General features: G+C 45.1%; 1 protein-coding gene and 1 non-coding gene across 2 annotated transcripts; one reads left to right on the forward strand and one right to left on the reverse strand.

The window, feature by feature from the left end:
- Positions 1–644: 644 nt before the first annotated feature.
- LOC145932820 (uncharacterized) lies at positions 645–1,145 on the reverse strand. The gene has a single exon (XM_083032057.1). It carries the CDS (start codon positions 1,143–1,145, stop codon positions 645–647), a length of 501 nt encoding a protein of 166 aa, XP_082888183.1.
- An 8,492-nt stretch (positions 1,146–9,637) lies between these two features.
- On the forward strand, positions 9,638–9,711 carry Trnav-gac (transfer RNA valine (anticodon GAC)). The gene has a single exon. It is a non-coding gene; the product is annotated as a tRNA-Val (tRNA).
- Positions 9,712–12,238: the final 2,527 nt, after the last annotated feature.

Raw genomic sequence — 12,238 nt, forward strand, 5'->3', positions numbered from 1 at the left:
GTGGACGGTCGGAAACGATGCGGGGGGGCGTCGTTACATCACCCCCCCCTAGAAGTGCCTGAATTTGAGGCAGCTATTAGCGAATGCGGCGGTGATACCGGAATTCGCCGCGTCGCGAAAACCGCAGAATCCAGTACCCTTGTTCCGCGGACAGGAACTTGTAGCGGCGGGATACGTATACCGCGAAATGCGGTACCTCTACCACCACTCCGGGTGCGACCTGGTACGGAATCGGCGGAGGGGTTACGGGTCCGGTCGGCATCTGTAGCGTCGGTCGTGGTGCCGTGGTACTCTCCGGAGGGGCCGGCTGGCGTGTTGGTCGTTTCGGCAGTGGCGGTGGTTGCTGCAGCAGCATTTCGCGCTTTCGCTGATTTGCTCGGTCGGAGCGTTGCACAATAGTGCCCACGCGGGGCGGCCGGGACGGTGGTGGTCCAGCAGGAGCGCTCGGCGGCGCGTCGGGGCCCTCGTCATCGGTCGAGTCGCCCAGTAGCTCATTTATGGCTTGGATAATATCCTTTTCCATGGTCGTCTGTTCTCTTGAAGGTTTCTAACCAAAGTGAGCTCGTTATTTTTCGGAGTCGTCCTCATCCTGATTGTCGGGGTCGTCGGTGTTATTTATTATTTCCCCGTTTCCGTTAGAGGTGTTAGGTTTGTTGTTGCGGCCTGGCTTTAAATCCTGGATGTGGACATGGCGGTACCATTTGCCGTGGGCGCTTTTCAGGTCGACTATTACGGGTGAGACGATGCGGCGTACCGTGAGCGGGCCAACATATTTGGGTGCTAATTTGGAATGCGTCTGCCTTTCGTGACAGCGGATGCTGTTTTTTCCAGACGATGTCGCCGAGTTTCGGTCGCCACGGTCGTCGTCGCAAATTATAATATTTTTCCTGGCGTTGGAACGCCCTGGCTAAGTGCACTTTCACTAGTTGATAGGCGTCGCGGAGGTGCTGAGCGACTATATCCGGTTCGTCGATGGCGGTCGGTCGTCGTTCGGTCGTTTCCGGGCGTCGCAATTCCCGGCCGTGATTTAAGTATGCGGGTGTGTATCCCGTGGCGTCCTGGTACGCCGTGTTGTAGGCGAACTGCAATTCGGGGATTCGAGCATCCCAGTCTCGATGGTCTCGACCGACATATTCCCCGATCATAGTTTTGATTACGCGGTTCGTTCGTTCCACCGGGTTGCAGTGAGGAGCGCGGACGGGCGAGGTGTTTGATCCCCAGGGCCGTTAGGCGAGCGATGAGCTGGCCGGAGATGAGCTGGGTGCCGTTGTCGGAGATAATGCGATCGGGTTGCCCGTGACGCAGGATAATACGGGTGGTCAGGGCGTCGGCGACGGCGGCGGCGGTCGCCTTGCGTAACGGCACGAGCTCGGTCCATTTCGTGAAGCGATCCTGCAACACAAAGAGCCAGGTGTGTCCGGCTCGTGATCTCGGTAGTGGGCCGAACTAGGTCAATCGTGACTTGCTCCCACGGTTGTCGGATGTCTACGGCGTGCATATAGCCGGCGGGTTTTTGTTGCAAGGCTTTGTGCGCCATGCATGTTTCGCACTGTCGCACGAAGGTCGCGGCTTCTCGTAGCATCCCCGGCCAGTAGTATTCCTCCGCGACACGAGCGACTGTCTTAGCTACCCCCAGGTGTCCCGCGGTGGGTGCGGTGTGTAGCTGCTGCAGCACGGCGCGCCTTCGGTTCTTCGGGACACATTGCTTCCACTGTGCCTCGGTGGGCTCGTCCTTGAAGTTCAAGGTGTGGAGAATGTGGCGGTACAGGACTCCGTTGTCGACGCGATAATCGGGGAGCACTGAGGCCTGTCGCGTCACGGTGTCGTACACGCGGCGGTACCAAGGGCATCGGATCGGGTGCGCGGCGCAGACTTCGGGGCATCTGGAGAGCGCATCGGCCACGCGATTGAGTTTTCCGCGGTACTTAACGTCGAACTCGTATTGCTGGAGTTCGAAAACCCAACGGCCTAGGCGTCCGGTCGGGGAGTCCAACCGTTGGAGCCACTTGAGTGACTGGTGATCGGTCACGACGGTAAAGGCGTAGCCCTCCAGATACCCTTTCATCCGCTGTATGCCCCACACGATAGCCAGGCATTCCAATTCCGTAGCGCTGTAATTGCTTTCCGCGCCGTTGAGGGTGCGGCTCGCGTACGCGATGACCCGTTCTCCTTCCTCGGAAAACTGCGTAAGGACCGCTCCGAGGCCGTGGTTACTGGCGTCGGTTTGCAAGTAGAAGCGGCGCGCGAAGTCGGGGCACGCGAGGATGGGTGCGGCGATTAGGCGGTTTTTTAGCGCGAGAAAAGCGGCGTCTTCTTCGTCCCCCCATTTCCATCGGGCGTTTTTTCGTGTTAATCGTGTGAGAGGCGCGGCGGTCGTTGAGAAATCCGGCACGAAGCGGCAGTACCACGAGGCGACGCCCAGGAATTGCCGGATTTGCCGGATGTTCTGCGGTGCGGGCCAGTTCGCGACGGCGCTGACCTTTTCGGGGTCGGTTCGAATCCCGTGTCCATCGACTATGTGACCGAGATATTTTAACTGGTCGACGCAAAATTTGCACTTCGCGGGGTTCAGCCGTAATCGTGCGTCGCGTAAACGGCAGAAAACCTCGGTGAGCAGCTCGAGGTGTTCGTCGAAGGTGCGGCTGATGATGATAATGTCATCCAAGTACACGAATACGTGGGGCTCGAGTTCGGGTCCCAGAACCGTATCGAGCAGGCGTTGGAACGTAGCCGGCGCGGAATGCAAGCCGAACGGCATCACCCGGAACTGCATTAACCCCCTCCCTGGAATAGTGAACGCGGTAATCGGGCGGCTCTCCGGCGCGAGCGGTACCTGCCAGTAGCCATTTTTGAGATCTAGCGTGGTCAGGTAACGGGCTCCTCGTAACTTGTCGAGGGTCGCGGTGATCTGCGGCAGGGGGTACGCGTCCTTATCCGTGACGTCATTCACGCGCCGAAAGTCGATGCAAAACCGGTGTTTGCCATCCTTTTTCCGGACGATCACGATGGGTGAGCTCCACGCGCTTTTGGAGGGCTCGATAATCCCGGCCTCCTCCATTTTTGCCACTTCGGCGTCGATAACGGCCTGCATCGCGGGGTTACGAGGGCGGTATCTTTGCTTGATCGGCGTCGGATTCTTTAGCCGGATGTGGTACTGCGCGAGGGTCGTTGGCCCGCGGACGTCGTCGAATAACGCGAGTTCGTGCTGTAGTAATGTCGTGAGGCGGTGGTCCTCGGCAGGCGTGCGGCTCGCGAGTCCAGTGGTCAAGCTGCACTGCGGGGTGTGATGACATGGATCGGCGCGCGGTGGGGTGATGGTGATCCCGAGCTTTCCCCAGAGATCGATGCCGATAAGTAACGCGCTGTCGAGGGTCGGCAGTATGGCGAATTCGTGTCGGTAGGTGCGGTCTCGGACTCGGATCGGCAGTGTCACGTAGCCGGGTACTTCCGCGTATGTTCCATCGGCCAGTTGCACTTGTTCGGCGTTCGTGCCCTCTACGTAGCCCCAGATCCGACCGACTTCGGCCGTGGATGTGTTGATGAACGAAATCTCGGCCCCCGAATCTAGCAGGGCCTTGAAGGGCCTCCCGTGTATGCGGACGGTCAGGTGGGGTCGCGGCGAGAAAGTTACGTCGCGAGGCTGGTGTCGGGGCGAGTGTCGGTCCGCTCGGCCTCGGCCCCGTTGGCGTTTCCCGTTCGTGGTGGGTGGCACTGCGAGGTGAGTACCCCATCGCGTCCGCATTGCGAACAAAATTTCTTCGCGGGGCGCTTGCAATTAAACCGGGTGTGTCCGCGCTGCTTGCAGCGCCAGCAACTTTCCTCGCGATTATATACGGCTGCTACGGTGGGCCGGTCGCTAGTTGTTTTTTCGCTCTTCTGCCTCGGACTACGTTCCTGCTCGATATCTTCATATTCCGCGGCGCGGTAATGCAGTTCCGACAGGTTCGCGACATCGTCAATCCGCACGTAAAACTTGTACTCGGGATGCATATTATCATAAATGCGTTCGAGCTGCTCGCCGCGAGAGAAACCGCCGGCGCGACGCATCAGCGTCATCATCACCGTGGCGTACGTCGCGAATTTTTCCTCCGATTTTGCCGGCGTTCCAAAATGTCGCGGCGGAGCGTGGCTTTGTATCGTCGCGTTAAGAAGTGTGCGTTAAAATCGCGTTCGAAATCGTTCCATTCGGACCAGTTGTCTCGCGTATTTCGATACCACAGAAGGACATCGCCGCGTAAGAGTTCGGGTAACGCCCTAAGTAGCTGCCGGCCGGTGTACCCGTAACCGGCGTTTAGTTCGCGGACGCGCTCGAGGAAGGCCACGGGGTCGCGTCCGTCGAAAGGGCATCCCCACTTCCGAATCTGGTTGATGACTTTCGCGTCATCGGATGGCAGGGGCCCCCTGCGGTCCCCCCCAGGCGGCAGTGTCGGGGGACGCACATGGATGGCCGGCGGCGGGGTGTGGGGTTCACCTCCCTCGTCTTCCGCAGTCGCGTATTCGGCAAAGTGTTCGTCGATGTGGTGGCTCATGCGCCTACGGAGGTCATCGAGGGTGCCGGTTGCGTCGAGGCCGGCCGCGGTGACGATCGAAACCAATTGTTCCTTCGGTACTCGGTAAATCCACGCTTTCGGCATCGTGGCGTGACCGGTGGTTCGGTGTTCGTGACTGGGAGAAAAAAAGAAACAGCGCGAGCGCAATACACACGCAGGGTTCGTGTCTCACAACGGACGGAACGGTCCCTGTTCGGGCGCCAAATGTAACGGTCGCTTTTTGCGAGCTCGGAATAACTCGGTCGGGATCAGGGCTCGTAAAAAGGGTGAGACAACGAACGTAGTATTTGGTTATAATATATGCAATTTATTAAATCTAGGTGTCAGTATTTACAAGTGTTCGGGTGTGGGTGTGTGTGTGTGTGTAACGCCTGTCGTTAAAGCTCCGGATATTATGCGGGTCTTTAAATCACCTCGGAGTGTTGGTTGACACGTACGCCGGTGTGTGTGTGTGTGTGTGTGTGTGTGTGTGTGTGTGTGTGTGTGTGTGTGTGTGTGTATGATCGCGGGATGGTCGTGTTTACGTCGCTCGCTAGGCGCGGGGTCGGGGCGGCGCGAGGGGCGCTCGGTATTGTCGCGACGCGAGTCGGCGCGGGTAGAAAAACGTGTCAGCTGAGAGCGGCCGCTCTCTTCGATATATCGAAGAAAGCGCAATCGAACGGCGCGCGTAGTAGTCGGCCGCTTTGTCGGCAGGATTACGCGGACTGTGATCTGTTGAATGACGCGACGGCTCGGCGTGTCACGGCCGTCCGTATGGGGAGCGGAGGGAGGAACGCACTGACGGTCGAGAAACCTCGACGAAGGCGGCGGAGCTCCACCCGCTGACGTCAGCGCGCTTTTTGCGGGGCGCGGTCGGAACTCCGGACTCCCGAGACTATCTCGGAGGAGACAGAGGACACTCTACCTCGAAGTCGGGGAACGGTGGAAGCGGAAGCCGGAAGTTCGGAGCACGGAGATTATCTCCGCAGAGGCAGCGTACTCGTCTACCTCGGTCTCTTATTCCGGGTAGAAGGATGCTCCGGTACAGCGGAGTTGGAACGGTATCTGAGAGAGCTCTTATCGCGAGCTCTCTTTTTATACGGCTCGAGTAACGGGATCGGAGGCTGGATCGAAGGAGAAGGAGTGGGGGTGATAATACTCGGTTTATTTCGGCGCGCGTCGGGCATTTTCGGTGAACCGTGTTTAACGGTTTGATTAATTAAATGTGGCGCTCGGCGCCTGCTGCCCTGCCCGGCCGGGCGCAGCCTTCCGACGGGTGGACGGTCGGGAACGATGCGGGGGGCGTCGTTACAACTGTATGGCGCAAAATTTTTGTTATTGGCGGGACCGATGGTATAATGCGTATATTTACACCATATTAAGTGTGCGTATATTTAGCACTGGCATATGATATCGATTTTATTAAATAATTACGTACTAATATTTGAATAATATGCTAAAATGCTGTAATAGTGAAAATTTTTACGTAATAGTACGAATAAGATTTATGGCGCCAAATTTTTGTTACTGACAGGACCGTTGGTATAATGTTGGTAATACGTATATTTAGCATTGATATAAAATATCAATTTTAGAAAATAATTACGTACTAATATTTGAATAATATGATAAAATGCTGGAATAGTGAAAATTTTTACAAAATAGTGGGAATGAGTTTCATGGCGCCATATTTTTGTTATTGGCGGGACCGTTGGTATAATGCACAATGCGTATATTTAGCACTGGGATAAGATATAGATTTTATTAAATAATTAAGTACTAATATTTGAATAGTATGCTAAAATGCTGGAATAGTTAAAATTTTTACGAAATAGTGCGAATAATCTTTATGGCGCCACATTTTTGTTATTGGCAGGACCATTGATATAATGCGTAATGCGTATATTTAGCATTGGCATAATATATCGATTTTATTAATTAATTAGGTACCAATATTTGAATAGTATGCTAAAATATAGAATAGTACGAAATAGTGCGAATGAGCTTTATGTCGCCAAATTTTTGTTATTGGCGGGACCGTTGGTATAATGCGTAATGCGTATATTTAGTACTGGCACAAGATATCGATTTTAATAAATAATTAAGTACTAATATTTAAATGGTATGCTAAAATGCTGCAATAGTTAAAATTTTTACGTAATAGCGCGAATGAGTTGTATGGCGCCAAATTTTTGTTATTGGCGGGACCGATGGTATAATGCGTATATTTACACCATATTAAGTGTGCGTATATTTAGCACTAACATAAGATATTGATTTTATTAAATAATTATGTACTAATATTTTAATAGAATGCTAAAATGCTGGAATAGTGGAAATTTTTATGAAATAGTGCGAATGAGCTTTATGGCGCCAAATTTTTGATGTGGTACCGAATTTGTTCATATTATCTCACACTAATAAGAACTTCAAAATAATCAATATTAAATGTTTTTTTTCACGTTTAAAGAAAAGATAATACTTTTCTATATAATAATTGTGTATAACTATGATATTGCAGTGTTATTTTGCAAATTTGAACATAATGTATATGTGGTCCCGAAAGTATCCATATAACTGCGATAAGTGTCCCGAAAATATACATATTACATATTATTTAACAAAAAAGCTCAATTTTTAGGAAAGAAATTATTTTATAGATAAAAAAGGACATGAGAAGTTAAATATATAAATAATTCATCTAATGGTATCTTGTTTTTAATGAAAATATGATTAATTTTTCGTTTTTATTACATTTTATTTTTTTATAGATGAAATATATACTGCTAGGTCGGACCTGGAAATATACATTTAACTGGAGAAAAGATCCAGGTCCGACCTGGCAATAGCCAAAGGTCACGGAAATATACAGTATATTATCTAAAAGGTCCTTGCAACATCTCTTAGACATATATATAAATATATATATTTATATAATAACTAGCGTTTCGGACCGCGCTTCGCGTGGTCCTCAAAGCCTTCATCTTGCATCTTTATAAAAAATATTTTTAATTTTTTATACAATTTATTTAATATTTTTTATTTATTATGTAATAGAGAAAATTAGGTATTTTATCTGTTTGTGACCGCAAATTACTTCTACATTTATGGATCGATTTTCGTGAAACAGGTACCAAAATGTTTCTAATGTTACGAGGATGGATGTTATGTGGTTTTGTTTGCATAAATGTTTCCATAAAAAATGTGCGTTTGTGTGTGGTGTGTGAGGAAGTTATGTTTTTGTTAAAAAATGTTTTTTCAGATTTCTATGCCAATGTGCGTATGTGTATGTGTGGGCCTCAAAGCCTCTATATAACCTTTTTTTAAATTTTTATAATTCTTTTTAAATTTTATTTTTTTATCCTACATTTACTGATTTTCTCGAAATTGTTATCAGTGTTATTTTTTTTTCTGGGATGAACATGATTTGTTTTTCCACTAATTTAAATATTATAAATATTATAAATATTTTATTTGGCATATAATATTTTATATATTTTCTATTATTTATAAAGATTTTTTTTACGGTTTAATTACCCACCGCTGACCCGCTATATTATTAGCTCTCATACAATTTTCAAATTATTCAATTTATAAAATCTCTCTGTAAACGACATTTTTCATAAAAGATTTTGTATTTTCCTCAATGAGATGTCCTTGATTGCTTAATTCATCTATCTTAATTTTCACATTTTGCCTTTTTGTTGCTCTCGAGAATGCTACATAGAGTTGACCATGAGCAAATACAGGATGTGGCAGATAAATCCCAACTTTTTCTAAAGTTTGTCCTTGTAATTTATTTATTGCCATGGCAAATGACACTCGAATAGGAAACTGTCTCCGTTTAAGTTTGAATAGAAGTTCCAAATCATTTGTATTGAAGTCAATCTTTGGAATGAATACAATCTGACCTCGGGCAGGACTGTTACGTCCTGGAGGGAGATTTTTGACGCGTTCTGGCGTGACCTATGAAGGTACGCAATAGAAAGCCTGGCTCGCGGGCCGAGCGGTAAAACACGCGTGGTCAGGACTTATGAAGAGAACGCGTCGCAGGACGACATAAACATGTATGCTTACGTATGTGTGCGTAAGGAAGGAAATGTAAGTAGTGAATCTTAGATACTATATTATTGCTTGTGATAATAAATAATGCTAACTCGATGTTCAATAATATATATATATATATATATATATATATATATATATGTTTATTCTTCTCTATAATTATTATATATAAATTAAGAAATATTTTTATCGGCTCTCAGTATTTAATAACTAAATGTGATTCTTAAATTCGGCCAATAGAGCCAAGCACGAAAATTAATTCTAATTTTTCGGAACAGTATCTCTTGGTTTGAGATTACTAAGTTCAATCAATTAATAATCCTCGAACTTTACAACGGGAAAATAGGCGAGAAAAATATTGGTCCGAAAAGTCGCTGAAGCGGGAACTGAACCCGCGTCTTTCGCTTGTCGGGCGACTGCTCTTACCACTAAGCTATTCAGACCCCTTCGATCCTATATTTTTCATTTGCCTTATAGTGGATGTTAGTAAATAGCGCCATGAATTAGGCCTAGACGCGAATATATAAATTAAGAAATATTTTTATCGGCTCTCAGTATTTAATAACTAAATGTGATTCTTAAATTCGGCCAATAGAGCCAAGCACGAAAATTAATTCTAATTTTTCGGAATGGTATCTCTTGGTTTGAGATTACTAAGTTCAATCAATTAATAATCCTCGAACTTTACAACGGGAAAATAGGCGAGAAAAATATTGGTCCGAAAAGTCGCTGTAGCGGGAATTGAACCCGCGTCTTTCGCTTGCCGGGCGACTGCTCTTACCACTAAGCTATTCAGACCCCTTTGATCCTATATTTTTCATTCCCGCTTCAGCGACTTTTCGGACCAATATTTTTCTCGCCTATTTTCCCGTTGTAAAGTTCGAGGATTATTAATTAATGGAACTTAGTAATCACATTTAGTTATTAAATACTGAGAGCCGATAAAAATATTTCTTAATTTATATATTCGCGTCTGGGCCTAATTAATGGCGCTATTTACTAACATCCACTATAAGGCAAATGAAAAATATAGGATCGAAGGGGTCTGAATAGCTTAGTGGTAAGAGCAGTCGCCCGACAAGCGAAAGACGCGGGTTCAATTCCCGCTTCAGCGACTTTTCGGACCAATATTTTTCTCGCCTATTTTCCCGTTGTAAAGTTCGAGGATTATTAATTGATGGAACTTAGTAATCTCAAACCAAGAGATACCGTTCCGAAAAATTAGAATTAATTTTCGTGCTTGGCTCTATTGGCCGAATTTAAGAATCACATTTAGTTATTAAATACTGAGAGCCGATAAAAATATTTCTTAATTTATATATTCGCGTCTGGGCCTAATTCATGGCGCTATTTACTAACATCCACTATAAGGCAAATGAAAAATATAGGATCGAAGGGGTCTGAATAGCTTAGTGGTAAGAGCAGTCGCCCGGCAAGCGAAAGACGCGGGTTCAATTCCCGCTTCAGCGACTTTTCGGACCAATATTTTTCTCGCCTATTTTCCCGTTGTAAAGTTCGAGGATTATTAATTGATGGAACTTAGTAATCTCAAACCAAGAGATACCGTTCCGAAAAATTAGAATTAATTTTCGTGCTTGGCTCTATTGGCCGAATTTAAGAATCACATTTAATTATTATATATGTAGATTGTATTTATTAATAATTAATTTATTCTTCAATAAGATGAACTAATTCTGTCTTTTATTAATTTACAGGTAGAGAATGAAGCGGTTATCGCCCTGAGAGAGGCGTGACCCTGAGGCTATAGGCAGAGGTTCACCCTTGTAGAGGCGCTCCCCGAGAATTGGGTATAGAGCTGGAAGAATTATCAAGGGTCGCTCGTCTTGTCGGAGGCGCTCTAATGGATAGGAGCGGTGCGACGCCCTGTGAGAGGCGCGCGGTAAACGAATGAATTATTGATAGAGGACAGAATTATAATTAGATAAGTATAGAAATTCTTTAAGTAATAATTATTTTTCTTATATACCAGTCTGAGCTTGTGGTTATTTTACAGATTCGAAAAGCTGTGCCAATGGGGGATTGTAGTTTTACTACTATGTGGTCGATGAAGAGGATTATGGAGAGAAGAGCGAAAAGTAGTGAAACTCTGTGTCGAGTTAAATATATATGATATTTGAATCGTGAAACAATTGTTAGTACCGTCGCGATACTTTGGTTATTTTATAGTTAAAGCGTTGCGTTGATTAATTATAATGAAATAATTTATAATTTAATTAGTTAAGAGATGATTAGGTAGCACTCGAGAATAATTATAATAATAAGTTTGATTAATACTTACTATAGATTGTAGGTTTCCAACAAGTTACTTGTAGAATAAATTTGTAAGATAGTTTAAGAATAATGAGTATTTATTTTATACACCCTAATATAAGTGTAAGAATATTAAGTAGATGTGTGTAAGTAGAAGTAGAATAAGAATGCTAAGTGGAATAAGTAGATACGAAGTGAATGTATATTGTATATATAATGATAATCATCCCTTGCGAGCGGCGTATATATACCTCTGGGCTACCCCCAGATTACGGAAACAGGCGGTTACAATATTTCCACGTGTCTCTGAATGATAGGGTCTCGCGAGAGAGTTTGAATATAATAACCGTTGTATTATATTTGCACAGCAACATTTGTATATCTATTTTTAGTCGAGATGTTATTATCGTTGTTTTTATAATGTATGTTCTTTTAATATTTGTATTTGTCAAACAATAGGTGTTTTTATATTGAGTAAATAAAGAATACGTTGATTTCAAATGTTCCTGTGTTTTGGTGTTGTTATTTTAAGTGCCCTTGTTTTCATATAGTTTCGGAAAGATATATATATGTATATATGTAATTATTATTATAGAATTTAGTAGGGAATATATGTATATATATATGTATATATATTGTATATATATATACAGGGTCATCGAAAAGTATCGGACCCCCCTAATATTTTCAGTAAGAATGCATTTTGGAAAAATGTCCAATAGCAAAGTTGTATGGCTTCAAGCGGGGAGTAAGATGATGACCTTGATTTTGACCTTGACCGTGTCCTTCAAGGTAATTTGAAGGTCAACTTCAAAATTTTAAATGAGAACCCCTATTTTTGACCCCGGATTCCGAAAGAGCGTGAAATTCTACGTCAAAACACATGGTCATACTATGGGATCAGAAGGTCGTAGGGATCATACCAAGGTCAAACTTAGCAAATGATAAATTTTATCGTTATCGATATATATCGAGCCTTTATATTCTTAGTATAAATATAGAAACTAATAAATAGTATAAACGCTAAATTTGCTTACAAATTTGTATTTTTCTTTGGCGTATGAACTTTAAAGCTCCTGGGTTCTCGCCGCGGCCATGTTAGATTGTGACGTCAGAGGCAAAAAAGCACACGCTGAAAAATCTTAGATGCCATTTAATATAGACATATAGACTAATCCAGGTCGCTGTTTTTAAATGAAAAGATATTTCGATGAAACACTATTTTAGATGACTTTAGCATACTTTTAAAATGCCTCGAAAACTATTCGTTTCCCTTGACAGTCAATCAACGACCGTAAAATGATCGTGATATCAGACTTTGTCATACGGAATGACTGCGCATGTGTAAAGACCAGACTGAATCTCATATTACA

Source organism: Prenolepis imparis, unplaced genomic scaffold, assembly GCF_030444845.1.
Source record: "Prenolepis imparis isolate NDT839.2.m4 unplaced genomic scaffold, iyPreImpa1.0 SCAF_2, whole genome shotgun sequence".
Classification (NCBI taxonomy): Eukaryota; Metazoa; Arthropoda; class Insecta; order Hymenoptera; family Formicidae; genus Prenolepis; species Prenolepis imparis.